This window comes from Pleurodeles waltl, chromosome 10, assembly GCF_031143425.1.
Source record: "Pleurodeles waltl isolate 20211129_DDA chromosome 10, aPleWal1.hap1.20221129, whole genome shotgun sequence".
In the NCBI taxonomy this organism is placed as follows: domain Eukaryota; kingdom Metazoa; phylum Chordata; class Amphibia; order Caudata; family Salamandridae; genus Pleurodeles; species Pleurodeles waltl.
In genome coordinates, this window is record NC_090449.1 from 425114654 (window position 1) to 425132693 (window position 18040).

An 18040-nucleotide genomic window follows, 5' to 3' on the forward strand; every position below is an offset into this window, starting at 1 on the left:
TGAATTTCAAATTCCTTTCCCATTGCTTTACACCATATGCTTTCAAGTCTAGTGTTGGAACTATTCATTAATTAGCTGGACATTGTGGGTTGACCACCCTCCTCAATATCCATGTCCCAGAAGGCCCCCAGCCTGGGGACAAGACCCATCCGTGTATAGGTGGGAGTCATCATTGCTTCTCCCCCTTGTACCTTCCCCCTCCTTCCCTCATTACACCGGAGGACTGTAGTTCTAAGTCTGAGTGATCTCCCACCTTACAGTCTACTAAGATCTGAGTCATAGTACCCCAGGCCATCAAATCCTCCCCAACCTTTTCATCTTTCCTAGATCCCCGCATATGTGCCTCCTCTGCACCAGGCCATTCCAGCAAGTCTCTTTTCCAATCCGTCAGTGTGAGGGCTTTAATACTCAGCCAACCAATAGCAATTTGGTGTTTGGCCACCACCAGCTCTAGCTTTGCAAAGTGTCTGTTTAGCTTCTTCTTGGGGTTGTCAGGAAGGAGGCACAAAATGCATTTTTTGATTTTATGGGAGATGGCTCAGCCCAACCGGTGTTCAATGAGTTCTAAAATAGCTGACCAGTATTCACTTACAGTTGGGCATTGCCAGACCATGTGTACAAAGTCTGCTATTGCTGTGCGACATTGAGCGCAGCTCTGCGACCTATCTGAGTATATAGTGTGAAGTCATTTAGGTGAGAGGTATGCCATGTGTATCATATGATTGCATGTAAGCTTAAATCTAGCAGAGGGCCACAGTGCGCACACCGCATGTATTTTTTGCCAATCTTTCACTGAAAGGGGTTCCTCACAAACCTGTTGGCAGGTGTCCTCTAATGGAAGGGGGGCACACACCATCTGTTCACCCTAAGAGCACGCTAGAGATGGGTGATAAGTTTACGACCTCTGGCCATTGAAAGCTCAGTCAGCAGGGTCTGTGTGGGCTCAGGCTCTCTTGGAAATGTGGTCCATAGCTGTCGAGCTATCACAGACATTTTGGCAAATGGAAGAAACTGTCTGGGACCCAGTTCAAATGTCTCTTTGGCATCTTGCATTGCGATGAATGGATCGTCCAGATAGTGGTTTGAAAGCATCAGAGCCCCCACCCCCACCCCTCCCCTGCCATCTATCAATTGCCATTGTGTGAGCCATCTGCTCGAAGGGGCAAATAATCCAAAGGTCCAGCTCTAGGGCATAGGGTGCATGTCCAATCACCCTCCAAATAGTTCTCTCCCAAAGCCAACCCACAAGGTGGATCAGATGTAGAAGTGAGGTGTGTAGATCTCTGCCCGTCATCAAGAGTCCCCAACTGGGATCCCGTATAGGTACCCTCCAACAATGTCCTCTCCCAGTTAGAATCTGTATCTATCTAGCCAATGCATAGTGTGTTGTAGGTGGGCTGCCTAGTCATAGAGTTCCAGATACTGAACCTCCGTACCTCCCGCATTCCCACTCCCTCTTTAAGATCTGTAGGCTAATCTTGCACCGTTTCCATCTCAAAGAAGCTCTAGTAGTAGGCGATCAATCTCTCGGAACACTCTTTGTGGAATTTCATACACACCACTGTGCATGGCATATAGACACCGGGATAAGATAAGCATTTTTATGAGGGCAATTTTCCCCATCAGTAAGAGTTTCAACGTGTTCCAAAAGGTAGTTGAAGGGCACAGGCTCTCCACAACTCGACCAAAATTTAATTGGTATGTTAATTGTTCCCGATGAGCAACATGAATTCCCAGATATTTAACACTATCCATTTGCCATGGGAGGCATGCCTTTGGCAAGCGTTCCAGCAGTAAATCTTTGATGCCCCAGGGGAAAGAGTACCAAGTTGATGGCATTGATCTGTAGACTGGAGAATTTAAGAAGTCCCGAAGGATGTTCAGCATCAAAAAGGACAGAGATATCTGGTTGGGGCAGGTAATCCATTGCATCATCAGCGTAGAGAGAAACCACGTGAACTGTGGCTCCTATCCTCACCCCCCCCCCCCCCCCCCCCCCATGCAGTATTGGACCTAGATGGCATGCCAACTGCACTATTGCCAGGGCAAATATCATGGGTGACAAGGGGCACCCCTGAAATGTACCCTATGTAGATGGATTTCTAATGACACGTATTGTCCCACACGTACCCTGGCCGTCAGGTCATTGTACAGCATTTTGACTCACCCAATAAAGGTTTGGCCTAGACCCATTGTGTCCAAAACTTGCCAGACATATTCCCATTGCAGAGAATCAAATGCCTGTTCTATATGTAAGAAGGCCAGGGTGTAGGGATCAACATCCAAGTCTGGGACTTGCAGGATGTGCATCAGGCACCGCATATTACGTAGAGTGCTCATGTGTGGGATAAATCCTGACTGGTCTGTATGGACCAAACGGCAGAGATAGGGCAACAGTCTAACCGCTAATATGTGGCTGAGCTTCTAATCCACATTAAGCATCGAGGTTGGGTGGTAGAATCCTGGCGCAAGGGGACCCCTGCCAGGCTTCGGAATGAAGTCAACATGGGCTACGCGCATATAGGGCGGGATGTGTCCACCCCGCATCCTATTCTTCTTGTTATGAACACCCCAAACTCCAGCCAATCACAGACCTAGACCCTCAAATACTCTTCTGTCAGAAGCTTTCAACTGTCAGATTTTCTATGACAGACTCAGGTGAGAAAGCCTCTTTCACTGAGAAAATCCAAGAGTTGGAGTTTAGGCTCCTCAATACTTCAGAGGCCACATGATAGACATTTGTGAGAGGAAATATCTTTTTAATGTGTGCAAATCTTCTAAGAAAAGAAAAATCTTTGCAGATGATCCGCACACCAGATGCCTCTACTGTCTTCAACCAAGTCATGTTACTGTTGAATGTGATGTTTGCAGGACTTTTTCATAAAAGACTCAGACAGGGAAAGCAGATTGGCTTATACAATTTTTGAGGTAGTATCTGTGGCCTCTGCTCAGGGACTCAGGTAAGTCATCAACATCAGCTTAAGAAATGACACGGATTATAACGTCTAAGCAGGCGATTAGTACCTCTGACCATGCCTCTAAGGGTTAGACATCCGGTCAGCTACTGTTTGATACCAAAGAAAGATTCCAAGTTGAGGCACAATGTTGTTGTGAAAAAACCTAAAGGAGCATTACCTCAGGAGGTTGAGCCTCCAAAAAACAAATCATAAAAACTCCTCCTTTTATAGTACATGCTGTAAATAAATATGCCATTACTCTTTGTGGAGGGCACAGATAATGTCTCTCAGAACCTTCTTCATGCGGACGAAGTTGTCGTCAACAATAGAACCACAACTGACTCCCCACCTGCATCACTCTCAACACAGCAGCCCTGGTTACAATTCCAGTCACAGTGCCTGCTTGACTGAATCTTTGTGAAAACAAACTTCACCTTAGAAAGTCAATAGTGATACTGGAGACGTCTTCAGTTTTTACAAAGAGGAGCATCAGCAGAAAGCCAAAGATAGATATGATTTAGATGATAAAGGCCCTCTTTGTACCCTGTTTCTGATGATGGCGAGGACACAGCTTATTTTTCAGATTTTAACACAGGATCACCACATAAAGATTGGGAATGAGATAAATGTATTATACGTCCAGCTGCCAGTCTGGAGCCTGTTCCAAAAGATTCAGCACCAGACAATGTAAGTAGATTCCATGCCTTGATAGAGAAAGCATTACACTGCTTCAGTTTGCCTATTTCAGTGATTGAAAAGTCATATTTTCTATCGGATTTTAAAGAGAAGACAAACAGGAGTGCCAGATCTATACTCATTGTAGACCTTATTTGGGAAGAAGAACAAGAAATGATGCATAACATGACTACCGCCACTGTCAATTTGCTTCAAATAGAAAGGAAGTATAAAGCCACAACTTAGGTGCCTGCTTGCATTCTGATTCAAATTAAAAGTGAATCAGTAGTCTCTGTAACTGTGCATTGGAGAACCTGTAATCCATCTGCGCTGTGCACAGATCCAATGGACAATAGAGGGAACAGAGTGAGACTCCACATGGAAGCTTCTCAGTGTTCTGGCAGCAGACGTAGTAAAGATTGCAAGTGCAGCAGTTATGGTGGCTAGTGTTAGTAGACAATTAATGAATTATCATAAGAGGAAAGGTTAGAAGTGAATGCAATCATTTGTGAAGGGGAACAAGCTTCATCTTTTAAATATGCAGCTACGGATGCATCTAATTCTGTGTTTAGACAGATAAGCAATGCTACAGTGATGCGTAATTTGAGTTTGCTGAGGAGCACTTCTTCGAGGCCTGAGATGCAGTTGAAAGTAAATTGATATTCTGTTTTACAGAAATAACATTTACAGCAAAAAGACTGTCGACATGCTTCAGTCAACTAATGTGGCTATTGATACAACCAGGTCTCTTGGCATACTCCACGTTAGGCAGCCTTTTTCACAACTACAGGTGCCAGAATCAGAGACCTTGTCAACAGGAAAACTTATTTTGCTGAAGAAATCAATATGTCAACTTTAGCCTCCAAACAGGCCATAAAAACAGCATAATCTACAAAACAAGTCAGTCTGAGGAAAGAGTAGAAATCAATTATCAGAGTACGTCCACAGAGATGGAAGAGCCTGACTTACTAAGGACAGCCACTTCCGCCTCTCAAGCCGCCAATGGGGGGGGGGGGGGAGAGTGACTAATTATCTAAAAACTGGCAGTTACTTCAGACAAATGAGTATTTGGCTTAGTCAAATTCAGTCATACTCTGAAATTTGTAGAGAAACTATAATGTCACTTTAATCTTTGTTCTTTCAAAGACTTTTAAGTTTTTTTTTGTTTGTTTTTTTTTTTTTAACATAAAGTAAGATCACAATACCTAACCTGTGGTTGTCCACAGGGTCTGCCATGTAGCCAGACCCTGCACTCAACCATGTACATCTGACCAACCCCCACTGACAGCCAAGATCTCCCTCCAACCCAAGTGGTCGCCAACCCTCACCCACTTAAATTCCCATCTTTAAAAAAAAAAATGTTTTCTCTTTCCACAGGTCTCTTGCGGGAGCCAGCGGGCTGTGCTGATTCTTGTGAGTCACCCACTGGTGTCAAAAGGTCATTGTTGGGTGCCACAGGATTGTGGTGCTCCAAAAAAGACCTTTTTTATATATTTTTTTGTTTAGGTTTTTTTAAACTCCGACATGTCCAGCGGTGTCAGAGTATCCCTAACTTGCCCCCCTTATACCTGTTTTAGTCCTGGAGTCCTGTATTGTTGCTGCAATATTTATGGTCAGGTTATGGCCGTCCAATCAAAGGGCAAGATCTAGCGGGACTCATGGAAGACTCTCAGTTCTGCAGGAGTGCGGCAGCTGATGGAAAAAGTTATTTTGGCCGATTAGCTTGCTTTACTTTTTAAAGTTGCATGCCCGTGGGACTCTCTGCAAACACAATTGTCTAGAGAGCTATACATTTTGAGCCTTAATTTCTATAAAACAACTGAACAGATTTACATTATATCACAAGCATTGCGCTTTCGGGTAAAGATATAGCTTTCTTTCAAATTTGGTGAAATTCTCTTCAGCTGTTTTGGTTGTAGCGCTGTTCAAAAATCCCTGTGAATATTGCATGGGAAAATTGCATTTTGGCATTCCCTTTTCCCTGTCACTGTTAGAAGAATCACCCGGACACTCAAGCATTTAACAAGCTACAACATCTGAGAGTTAAAAATAAAAATTAAAAAAAGGTCTCTGACACAGTAGCATTTCAGAGTGTAGGTCTTTTATTGAGTGGAAAATTACACCGCTATATTAGCCATGTTTGTGCATGGTTCTCAGCGTGCCAATAGGAAATAATTCAAGCGTATGAGCCCATGAAAGAGGCCAAATTGGAGACCCAGAATAACAGGTAAGTAACTTTAATCCTTCCTTCCTTGGTAAACTGTGTTAGGCAATAAAGAGAGCTACAAGTTGGGAGGTGGTACACAGATGTAGATCATCTGTAGACTCATTATTATCATTATTATTATTATTATTATCATGACGTTTAATTGCCACAATCCTTTTCTTCCACTTTCAATACCATGAAGGTTTCTTTGCTTACACCTGTGGTTGTGTGGTTGTGGTCGAAGATCTACACTCTGGATCACAGAAGCACTGGTTTGGACATCCTGAAGAGATCTCCACGCTGGCAGTGGCAAATGAAGACCAGGTAGCAGCAGTTTTTTTTTACTGTATTTCTTGCATGTCATATATGATGAACAATTATATGTATCGTTTCTTTTTGGCAAGTTTTATCTATGGTTATCCATATTTATGTCAGAGTTTGTGAAACAATTAAGACCAAACTAGTATATTTCTACATTTACTTAACCCCTTCGCTGCCAGGCCTTTTCCCCCTCCTGTGCCGAGCCTTTTTTTGGCTATTTGGAGCAGTTCGCGCTTAGGCCCTCATAACTTTTTGTTCACGTAAGCTACCCACGCCAAATTTGCGTCCTTTTTTTCCAACATCCTAGAGATTCTAGAGGTACCCAGACTTTGTGGGTTCCCCAGAAGGAGGCCAAGAAATTAGCCAAAAAACTGTGAAAATTTAGTTTTTAAAAAAAAAATTGGAAAAATGGGCTGCAGAAGAAGGCTTGTGGTTTTTTCCCTGAAAAGGGCATCAACAAAGGGTTTGCGGTGATACAATCACCAGCTTCCCAGCTTTCAGGAACAGGCAGACTTGAATCAGAAAACCCAATTTTTCAACACAATTTTGGCATTTTACTGGGACATACCCCATTTTTACGATTTTTTGTGCTTTCAGCCTCCTTCCAGTCAGTGACAGAAATGGGCATGAAACCAATGCTGGATCCCAGAAACCGCAACATTTCTGAAAAGTAGACAAAATTCTGAATTCAGCAAGGGGTAATTTGTGTAGATCCTACAAGGGTTTCCTACAGAAAATAACAACTGAAAAAGAAAAATATTGAAATTGAGGTGAAAAAAACATCAATTTTTCTCTAAGTTTTACTCTGTAATTTTTTCCTGCAATGTCAGATTTTCGAAAGCAATATACCGTTACGTCTGCTGGACTCTTCTGGTTGCGGGGATATATAGGGCTTGTAGGTTCATCAAGAACTCTAGGTACCCAGAGCCAATAAATGACCTGCACCCTGCAGTGGGTTTTCATTCTATGCCGGGTATACAGCAATTCATTTGCTGAAATATAAAGAGTGAAAAATAGCTATCAAGAAAACCTTTGTATTTCCAAAATGGGCACAAGATAAGGTGTTGAGAAGCAGTGGTTATTTGCACATCTCTGAATTCCAGGGTGCCCATACTAGCATGTGAATTACAGGGCATTTCTCAAATAGACGTCTTTTTTACACACTGTCTTACATTTGGAAGGGAAAAATGTAGAGAAAGACAAGGGGCAATAACACTTGTTTTGCTATTCTATGTTCCCCCAAGTCTCCCAATAAAAATTATACCTCACTTGTGTGGGTAGGCTTAGCGCCCGCGACAGGATATGCCCCAAAACACAACGTGGACACATCACAGAAAACAGACCTGTTTTTAGCAAAGTGCCTACCTGTAGATTTTGGCCTGTAGCTCAGCCGCCACCTAGGGAAACCTACCAAACCTGTGCATTTCTGAAAACTAGAGACTTAGGGGAATCCAAGATGGGGTGACTTGTGTGGCTCGGACCAGGTTCTGTTACCCAGAATCCTTTGCAAATCTCAAAATGTGGCAAAAAAAACACATGTTCCTCACATTTCTGTGTCAGAAAGTTCTGGAATCTGAGAGGAGCCACAAATTTCCTTCCACCCAGCGTTCCCCCACGTCTCCCGATAAAAATGATACCTCACTTGTGTGGGTAGGCCTAGCGCCCGCGACAGGAAACGCCCCAAAGCGCAACGTGGACACATCACAGAAAACAGACCTGTTTTTAGCAAAGTGCCTACCTGTGGATTTTGGCCTGTAACTCAGCCGCCACCTAGGGAAACCTACCAAACCTGTGCATTTCTGAAAACTAGAGACCTAGGGGAATCCAAGATGGGGTGACTTGTGTGGCTGGGACCAGGTTCTGTTACCCAGAATCCTTTGCAAACCTCAATATTTGGCTAAAAAAACACATGTTCCTCACATTTCTGTGGCAGAAAGTTCTGGAATCTGAGAGGAGCCACAAATTTCCTTCCACCCAGCGTTCCCCCCACGTCTCCCGATAAAAATTATACCTCACTTGTGTGGGTAGGCCTAGCGCTCGCGACAGGAAATGGCCCAAAACACAACGTGGACACATCAAATTTTTTCATAGAAAACAGTGCCTACGTGTGGATTTTGGCCTCTAGCTCAGCCGGCACCTGGGGAAACCTAGCAAACCAGCGCATTTGTGAAAACTAGAGACCTAGGGGAATCCAAGATGGGGGTGATTTGCGGGGCTCTGACCAGGTTCTGTTACCCAGAATCCTTTGCAAACATCAAAATCTGGCCAAAAAACACTTTTTCCTCTCATTTCGGTGACAGAAAGTTCTGGAATCTGAGAGGAGCCACAAATTTCCTTCCACCCAGCGTTCCCCTAAGTCTCTCCATAAAAATGGTACCTCACTTGTGTGGGTAGGCCTAGCGCCCACGAAAGGAAATGGCCCAAAACACAACGTGGACACAACATATTTTTTCACAGAAAACAGAGGTGTTTTTTGCAAAGTGCCTACATGTGGATTTTGGCCTCTAGCTCAGCCGGCCCCCAGGGGGGGGGGGGGGGGGAAATGCCCTAAAATAAATTTGACCCCCCACCCCCCCAACCCCCCCCTGCCCAGGTGCGACCCTTGCCTACGGGGTCGCTACCCCTGCGTGACATTGGCGCCAAAAAACAAATTCCCGGTGCCTAGTGGTTTCTGCCCCCTTGGGGGCAGAATTGACCTAAAATCGACCAATCTGCCCAGAAAGGGGGCAGAAATGCTCTAAATACAGTTTGCCCCCCAGGGAAGCGACCCTTGGTCTGATGGGTCGCTCCCCATCTCTAAAAAAACAAACAAACAAAAAACAAAAAAAACCTAAAAAACATTTGCCCTGGCGCCTAGAGGTTTCTGCCCCCCCTGGGGGCAGATCGGCCTAATAATAGGCCGATCTGCCCCGGGGGGGGCAGAAATGGCCTAAAATAAATTTGCCCCCCCTCCTCCACCCCCCACCCCCCCCGGAGCGACCCTTGCCTACGGGGTCGCTCCCCCTGCGTGACATTGGCGCCAAAAAACAAATCCCCGGTGCCTAGTGGTTAATGCCCCCTTGGGGCAGATTGACCTAAAATCGACCAATCTGCCCCCAAGGGGGGGCAGAAATGGTCTAAACACAGTTTGACCCCCAGGGGAGCGACCCTTGTCTGATGGGTCGCTCCCCATCTCTAAAAAAACAAACAACAAACAAAAAAAAAACAAAAAAATTGCCCTGGCGCCTACAGGTTTCTGCCCCCCCTGGGGGCAGAAATGGCCTAAAATAAATTTGCCCCCCGAACATCCACCCCTCCCCCACCCCCCGGAGCGACCCTTGCCTACGGGGTCGCTCCCCTTGCGTGACATTGGCGCCAAAAAACAAATCCCCGGTGCCTAGTGGTTTCTGCCCCCTTGGGGCAGATTGACCTAAAATCGACCAATCTGCCCCCAAGGGGGGCAGAAATGGTCTAAATACAATTTGCCCCCCAGGGAAGCGACCCTTGCCTGATGGGTCGCTGCCCATCTCTAAAAAAAAAAAAAAAAAACCAAACCAAAAAAAAAACACAAAAAAAAAATTTGCCCTGGCGCCTAGAACTTTCTGCCCCCCCAGGGGGGGCAGAGATGGCCTAAAATAATTTTGCCCCCCCCACCCCCCCCCGGGGAGCGACCCTTGACTACAAGGTCGCTCCCCTTGTGTGACGGCGCAAAAAAAAGATCCCTGGTGCCTAGTGGTTTCTGTCCCCAGGGGGGGCAGAAAAGGCCTTCCCAAAAAAATGCCCCCCCTGGGAGCGACCCTTGCGTGAAATTCGCGCGCAAAAACAAACTCCCTGGTGTCTAATGGTTTCTGCCCCCCTTGGGGGCAGATTGGCCTCATCAAAATAGGCCAATCTGCCCCCAAGGGGGGCAGAAATGGCCTAAATATATATTGCCCCGTAGGGGAGCGTCCCTTGCCTAAGGGATCGCTCCCCACCTAAAAAAAAAAGAAATCATCACAAAAAAAAAAAAGGTCCCTGGTGCCTAGAGGTTTCTGGCCCCCCGGGGGCAGATCGCCCTAATAATAGGCCAATCTGCCCCCAGGGGGGGCAGAAAAGGCCTTCCTAAAAAAATGCCCCCCCGGGAGCGACCCTTGCCCAAGGGGTCGCTCCCTTTTGCCAATTTCACTGAAAAAAAAAAAAAATCCCTGGCGTCTAGTGGGGTTTCAAAAGCCGGATTGCAAGCAATCCGGCTTTTGAAACCTGTGAGAGACTTCAAAGGGAAGGAAATACATTTCCTTCCCTTTGAAGCCTCTCGGGGCCTCCCCCATGGGATTGAAAAAGAAATGCAAAAGCATTTATTTTTCAATCGCGCTGGAAGCTCTGCTTCCAGCGCGATGGGGGAGACCCTGTGACTAATCAGCGCGCGCTGACGTCACAGGGGGAGTTGGGGGGGGTCGGGGTGGAAGGGGAAGGGCTTCCCCTTCCATCCCTGACTTGGGGGGGGTGGGGGGGAACCCCACAGAGGGAGCGCTAGCGCTCCCTCTGGGCTCTGTGCACAGGAAGTAATGGTTACGTCCTGGGCACAGCAGCACTGTGCCTCAGGACGTAACCATTACGTCCTGGGCACAGAAGGGGTTAACCAATAAATATATACTCACAGAGCTGCGGAGCCACAGACAAGATGGCGGACGCACCAGCCCTTCATGGATAGAGCGCCCAGGACGAGAGACGGGTGGTCCCGAAACTTGGCCCAACAGGGCAGTGGCGGGAACCCTTCCCTCCGCCGTCCACAAGCCCGATGATGCAGAGAGGAAGCAGAGGTGGGTGCCGTGAGTGCTGGAGCAGGGCAGTGACCGGGCAGTAATAGAACGCCGCTGCAACTGGATGGGTGCGGTGCAGCAACGTGGCACCTCCCCCCCTTCCCAGAGTGGAGAAGAAAACCCATAGTCAGTGGGAGCCAGTGGAGAATGCCATACTGCGCCACAGAAGGAGATGCGCACTAAAACGGAGGGGCATAGCGACGGTGTGATGGGCCTCACCCTTTGAGGTGGAGACAGGTGAAGGATCCGGGGAGCCTTCCGGGGGGGGGGGGGGGGGGGGGCGGAGAGGCCCTCGAAGACCGCAACAGACTGGCTGGTGGGGAAGCGAGATACCAGGCGCCCAGCCAGGTGAAGAGGGCATGCAGAGCGCAAGGAGCATATGGAGGTGCGTGGAGAACACAGATCTGACCGGTATGTGAGTGAAGAGACTGCGTTATAGGAGGCCTGGGGACGCAGAGAGATGGGTGGCTCGCTCCATTAGAATGCAATAGCTGAGCTTAAGGAGAAGGAATACATCTCTTAGCTGGAAGTGGGTTTGGGAGAGACCTTCATCGGAAGCAGATCACTGGTGGCCTGAGGACAGGATGTAGCGGTTGGGGGGGAGGGCACCTTTGTATCCTGACGACATTGCCTAGGGTGGCTGAAGAAAGAGCACCTTCAAACAATCTGAGTAGAGGCATCATTCCCTCTGGAGATGATGGCGACACAAAGACAAGGCAAGAAAGACAGTAACCTGAAAGCTAAAACCCCAGCAAAAAAGCAGGAATCTGCTTGTGGTGTGTGGACGGACCCCAGGGGTACCAACCATGACAAAGCAGAGGAGGAAGATGCCAACCCAGTAACGAAAGACTTTATGGAGCAACCATTTGGGGTGCTCCATGAAGACCTCGCTACCCTCTGACAGGAGCTTGCCAGAACCGTCAAAAAGCTCAAAGGAGGGGTTGGGGAGTCGAGTCATCTGGTGGATACAGTGATACACACCTGTGACACACAGGAGGAAGAACTAGACCACCACAGGCAAGAGATTATTGCTCTCCAAGACAGCAACCAGGACTTGCAGTATAGACTTGAGGACATAGAGAATAGATCCACATCTGCATCAAGGGGAGTGCCAGGACAGGCATTAGCAGGACCCCTGGAAGACTTTGTAATCCATCTGTTGAGGCAGGTTGTGTCAGCTCTTAAAGACCAAGACATAATATTGGACCACGTGCACAGGGCTGGGCGCCCATCACAATCCCCAGGACAGCCACAGGATATTATCACATGCCTTCACTACTATAAGCAGAGGGAGTAAATCTTGACAGCGGTCCATGACATGAACGCTATTGACTTTGAAGGCCACAAAATATACTTGTTCCAGGATCTTTCTTCGCTGACACTGCCGCACTGGCGCACTCTTCGGCCTATCACAGTTATGCTTCAGGGAAAAGGAATTCCCTACAAATGGGGTCATCCCTTCTGTTTACAATTTGCTTGGCAGAATAAGATGCGCATTATATGCACGCTGGTAGAGGCCGAAGCCCTTCTGGACATGGACTTGGGGCAGAGTAGCCCCCTCCCTGGGGGCTCGGAGGAGACCTCATGGGTGACCCCTGGTAATTGTGGTCGCGTAGCTCAACAATGGCAGAAGAAACCCCCAAACCATCAGAGAAGGAAAAGAGGAGGGAAAGAAAGGACTTGCTCCACAGTTTGTGGCACCATGAGGGCGTACCTGATACAGGAGCAGAACCCTTAAACCCTCTCAGTACCGGTGGGCGAGGCGGTCTTAACGATGAAGCACATGGCCGTCCCGCCCTATAGCTGAGCTTCCAGAGTGTGAAAACATCGAAGGATGGGGTGCGACATGCAGCAGCTGCAATAAGAACATGGACAAGAAGAGATGGTGGAGCTCCTACGGTGGAGGAAGATGGCTGAAAAAGAAAAGACTTGGTACATTCAGATGTACCCCCCTCACCCCCGAGGGCCTCTACGTGGTTCCCAGGCAGAAAACTAGTTGTGTTTACACATTTATATTAAGTTGGCACAACACACTCCCCGCGCCTTATTTTCTAGTGCTATATCTGGCACAGTTAGTAGCCGGAATATGTAGCAGTAAGATAGACCCCCCCCCCCCGAAGGCCCACCCACTTTAATTTCCATTACATGCATGTCATTATAATTAGCCTTAATGTCAGGGGCCTCAACTCTCCAGTGAAGAGGTGAGCTTTGATAACGATGTTCAGGGAAGCCAAAGGGGATATATGTTTGAAACAAGAGTTGCACTTGCTGAGAACAGACTAGAAGAAACTGCGAACACGATTGTTTGACAGACAATACCACTGCTAAACTGTGGGGGTGGCAATATTGCTAGCTGTGCATTTCTCAGGGAAACTAGTGGACATACAGGCTGAGATGAATGGAAGGCTTACATCCTTGCGCATAGACATACATGGGCATAGCATCACGGTAGCCTGTATTTATGGCCCTAACGAGCATCAATAGGAGTTTTTAAGAAAGGCCATTTGGGTGGGTGCTGGTTACTGGTGACGCGAACATCCTCATGGGGGGAGGGGGAGTTATTTATTTTTATATCTAATTTTATTGCTTTTTGAAAGAAAGAGGGGGTGGGGGATTTTAATATAGTCTCTGACGCTCACATGGACAGATCAGCACAGCAATATGGACAGACAGGGGCCTACACAGTGGGCTTTCAGAGGTGGTTGGAGGAGGGTGGACTGACAGATGTTTGACGAGCACATAACCCAACACTTAGAGAATATAAATTTTTCTCTGCTGCATACCAGACTTGACCTCTTTCTGGCCACCTGGGGCCTCCTACACGCAATCACTCATTCAGAAATTGGATTGCGTCTATGTCCGACCATGCTCCGATCACATTACGACTCACACTGTTGAACCCGAGCAGGAGAATACAGATATGGCGACTAAATACTAAGCTTCGTGCAGACGAAGTGCACACAGAAATAAAGGGGATAATTACATCATACGTAAGTATTAATGACACGCCTTAGACCTCAGTAGCAATTGTCTGGGAGACGTTGAAGGCAGTGGTTAGGGGTCAATTTATGCACACTCTTGGCACTTCTGGCTTCATGCACAGGTGGCTCAACTCCGGGTAAAATCAATACAGACACGAAGGAGCGAGGTCACTACAGATGAGAAATTGATCCTGAAGGAGTTTGAGGATTTGTGTGGCTCCCTATACACAGCGGAACTACTAGATGATGGGGCAACAGCAAGATACTTAGACGGGATATCCTGGCCCGACTCCCCAAACCGCTAGCCAGCACGTAGACAAGGATATTACCCCTGCTGAGGTTTTAATGGCTATCCAGCGACTCCGCATGGGCAAAGCACCAGGGCAGGATGGGCTTGGGGCAGAGTTCTTTAAGCTTTTTGGAGAACGTTTGGCTCCGGTGTTGACACAACTGTTAAACAGCTTTGCCTCTACGGGACTGCTACCTGTTTGATGTGGACGGGTTCGCTTGCGGTTATCCCGACGCCTGGCAAGGATCCAACCTTATGTGAATCCTATCGCCTGATTACGTTGTTGAGTGTAGACGCTAAACTTTTTTACTGGCATTCTGGCGGATAGGCCAAGCCCCCATATGCAGGAACTGATAGATCCTAGATCAGATTAGGTTTATTCCAGAGACATGTGCGGACAACACTAGGAGACTTAGGGGGTGATTCTAACCCTGGCGGTCGGTGTTAAAGTGGCGGCCAACCCGCCAACAGGCTGGCGGTCCAAAAAATGGAATTCTGACCCTGGCGGGAACCGCCAACACAGCCCGCCAACTTAACACTCCGACCGCCGCGGCGGTACAGACAAACAGCGCGGCGGTCACCGCCAACAGGCAGGCGGCAGACAATGTACCGCCCACACTATCATAACTCACCAATCCGCCACCTTTTCCGGGGCGGGAGCACCGCCGCTAAAAACACGGCGGAAACAGACTACGAACGGGAAAACGCTCACCTCTACGCACTCCACGAGGACGGAGGACAGCATGGAACCCGAATTGAACATCATACCTGCTCTCGTCTACCTTCTCATCTACCACGAGTACGAAGTCCGGCGCAGACGACAACGGTGAGTACTGCACCTACGACACACGGGAGGGGGAGGACGAAAGGTTACGGGCACACACATATGCGCCCCTCCCCCCCCCCCCCCCCCAATCATGTACTCACCAATGCAGAGCACCAAGTCAGTGACACCACCCAAACACCCCTGAAAAATGCTAGGACATAATCATATTTGGAATAAATATTTATGTACCAAAAAGCTCCAGAAAATTAGCGTACAACCATGAAAGATATCCACAACAAAACAAATGACATACACATCAGTGTATAACTGAAGTACCAAGTCCTGCACATCCTACCAATTCAGCATGTCCGTGGGCCAAAGTCTTGAGAAACAAGGGCAAAGCCCACACAGGAGACCTGAGTCCTTTGGAGAGAACACTGCAGGGGCATCAGATGTAAAAACTACAGGCACCTCAGGGGGAAGGGAAGGGGGGGGCACCACAGCCACATGAGTCCACGACGCCAGATCCACGAGGAGCACCATGCCCACTGTTCAATCCTGGGGAGTGCAAAGCCACAGTCTCTCAATGTCTCTACAGTGGGTGGGCTGCCCACTGGACCAACCTGGGGAGTGCAAAGCCACAGTCTCTCAATGTCTCTACAGTGGGTGGGCTGCCCACTGGACCAACCTGGGGAGTGCAAAGCCACAGTCTCTCAATGTCTCTACAGTGGGTGGGCTGCCCACTGTGCCATCCTGGGGAGTGCAAAGCCACAGTCTCTCAAGTCTCTGCAGTGGGTGGATTGCCCACTGGACCATCCTGGGGAGTGCAAAGCCACAGTCCATCATGTGGATGACAGTCTCCACTGGTCAAGGAGGAGGCATGGTGGGCACAATGAACCATCAACGGTGCTTGAGACGGCGGGGCCCAGCGGAGCGGTGCTTGAGAGGAAGGGCCCAGCGGAGCGGTGCTTGAGACGGCGGGGCCCAGCGGAGCGGTGCTTGAGACGGCGGGGCCCAGCGGAGCGGTGCTTGAGACGGCGGGGCCCAGCGGAGCGGTGCTTGAGACGGCGGGGCCCAGCGGAGCGGTGCTTGAGACGGCGGGGCCCAGCGGAGCGGTGCTTGAGAGGAAGGGCCCAGCGGAGCGGTGCTTGAGAGGAAGGGCCCAGCGGAGCGGTGCTTGAGAGGAAGGGCCCAGCGGAGCGGTGCTTGAGACGGCGGGGCCCAGCGGAGCGGTGCTTGAGACGGCGGGGCCCAGCGGAGCGGTGCTTGAGACGGCGGGGCCCTGTTCAGCGGTGCCTATCTCCACGGCGGGGCCCTGTTCAGCGGTGCTCTTCTGCACCGCGGGCCCTGTTCAGCGGTGCCTATCTCCACGGCGGGGCCCTGTTCAGCGGTGCTCTTCTGCACCGCGGGCCCTGTTCAGCGGTGCCTATCTCCACGGCGGGGCCCTGTTCAGCGGTGCCCATCCAGCAGGTCAAGGGAGCCAGACCTGGCCTGGACTCCCTGTTCAGTCGCCCTCGGACCGTGACGTATCTGGACCCTTCGGGGACGGACTCCTGGCCTCCTTAGTGTCCTCCTTCCCAGCTGGGATGTGGCATGTGGGGTCCACCTTCTCCGCGCTCCTGCTGCCCTTCCGCTCCTTTGATGGGGCTCTCGGGCCCTTGCCTCCCCCAGATGGTGTGGGTGGTGAAGTGGCCGCACATTGCTCCTTGGGGGCAGCCCTGTCAGTCCTCGCACGGCGGTCCTTGGTTTTGCGGGTCCTCTTGCCGGGGGGGGGGGGGCTGGACGTGTCCTTGCTGCAGCTCGATGTGTCACTGCTGGCAAAGGGTGGGCTCCAGAACCCAGGCACAACAGTGACACCCGAAGCTGGGCTGGTGGTGGCTGCGGTGCTCTTGGGACTCTTTGAAGATGGATGGTGGAGGTCATCGGGGGGGAAAGAGGTTAAGGTTAGCCAGGAAAAGTTTTTTAGGGCCAAGGTAAAGGGTAGGAGTAGTGGAGATGGAAGTGGAGGTAGAGGAGGTGGTTGTAGGAGAGTCAGGTGTGCTGTCATTGGGTGAAGGTGCTGGTGCTGTAGGCTGTCGTGAGGTGGATGGCTGTTGGGTGGGTGGCTGCCTGCGTTTGTGTGTCTTGGAAGAGGGGGTGACAGACACAGTGGGAGAGGACACAGGGGACGTGTACATGGCAGTGGGGGTGGTGACTGCACGAGTGTGGACTGTACTGGAGGGTGAGGTGGTGATGGAAGCACTGGCTGATGTTGGGGTGCATGCAGGTGTGAGTGTAGACGTCACAGGGAGGGAGGAGGGAGACGAGGAGGAGGGGGACACAGGGGTGGCAGTGGCTGTTGGCATGTCTGCATCTGGGTGTTGCTCGGGTGAGTGTTTGCGGGATCTATGGTGCTTGTGTTTGGATGAGCTGCTCTTGGGTGTTGAGGTGTGTGCAGGCTGGTCTGATGGTGTGGATGGGATAGGCTGAGGAACAGGAGACAGAGACAGGCTGGAGGCAGTCAGAAGAGGGAGGCTGGAAACAGGGACAATGGCTGCCGTCAGTGCTGAGGCCAGAGCAGTGAACGCTCGTTGATGGGCAGCCTGACCCGAATGAATGCCCTCCAGGTACGCATTGCTCTGTTGCACCTCCCTTTGCACACCCTGGTTGGCATTCAGAAGGGTCGTCTGCCCAACAATGAGCGTCCTTACCAGGTCAATGAGCTCCGCACTGAGGGCAGCAGGGGCAACAGGGGCAGGGGCTGAGGTGCCTGGGGCGAAGGAGACGCGCGCCTTCCTGGGCGAAGCGGCACGGAGCGAAGACTGAGGGGCTGCTGGGAGGGCGGGGCTGGTGCGCTGGGTGGCGGCTGTACCTGTAGAGGCGGGGGGCACGGATGTTGCCGCCACCCCTAGGGAGCTCCCATCCGAGGACGTGTCGCTTTCGCTGCTCTCACCAGCGGTCCCCGTCGTGGTGCTCCCCTCTCCCTCCGGATCACTGGTGCCCTCGGTGTCTGTTCCTGGGCCCACCGGGGCCTTGTGTCCTGCAGCTCCCTCGTGCTCCGATGCCATATCTCCTCCGCCTGATGATG

General features: G+C 49.9%; 1 protein-coding gene across 3 annotated transcripts in view; it reads left to right on the forward strand.

Annotated features, from left to right (window-relative positions):
- Positions 1 to 18040, forward strand: part of WDR90 (WD repeat domain 90) — a 1338149-nt gene that overhangs the window by 646238 nt on the left and 673871 nt on the right. For all 3 annotated transcript variants that reach the window (XM_069210679.1, XM_069210680.1, XM_069210681.1), the window contains one exon: positions 6041 to 6162. In XM_069210679.1, coding sequence (XP_069066780.1) covers positions 6041 to 6162 — 122 coding nt within the window. The remainder of the gene's footprint in view (positions 1 to 6040; positions 6163 to 18040) is intronic.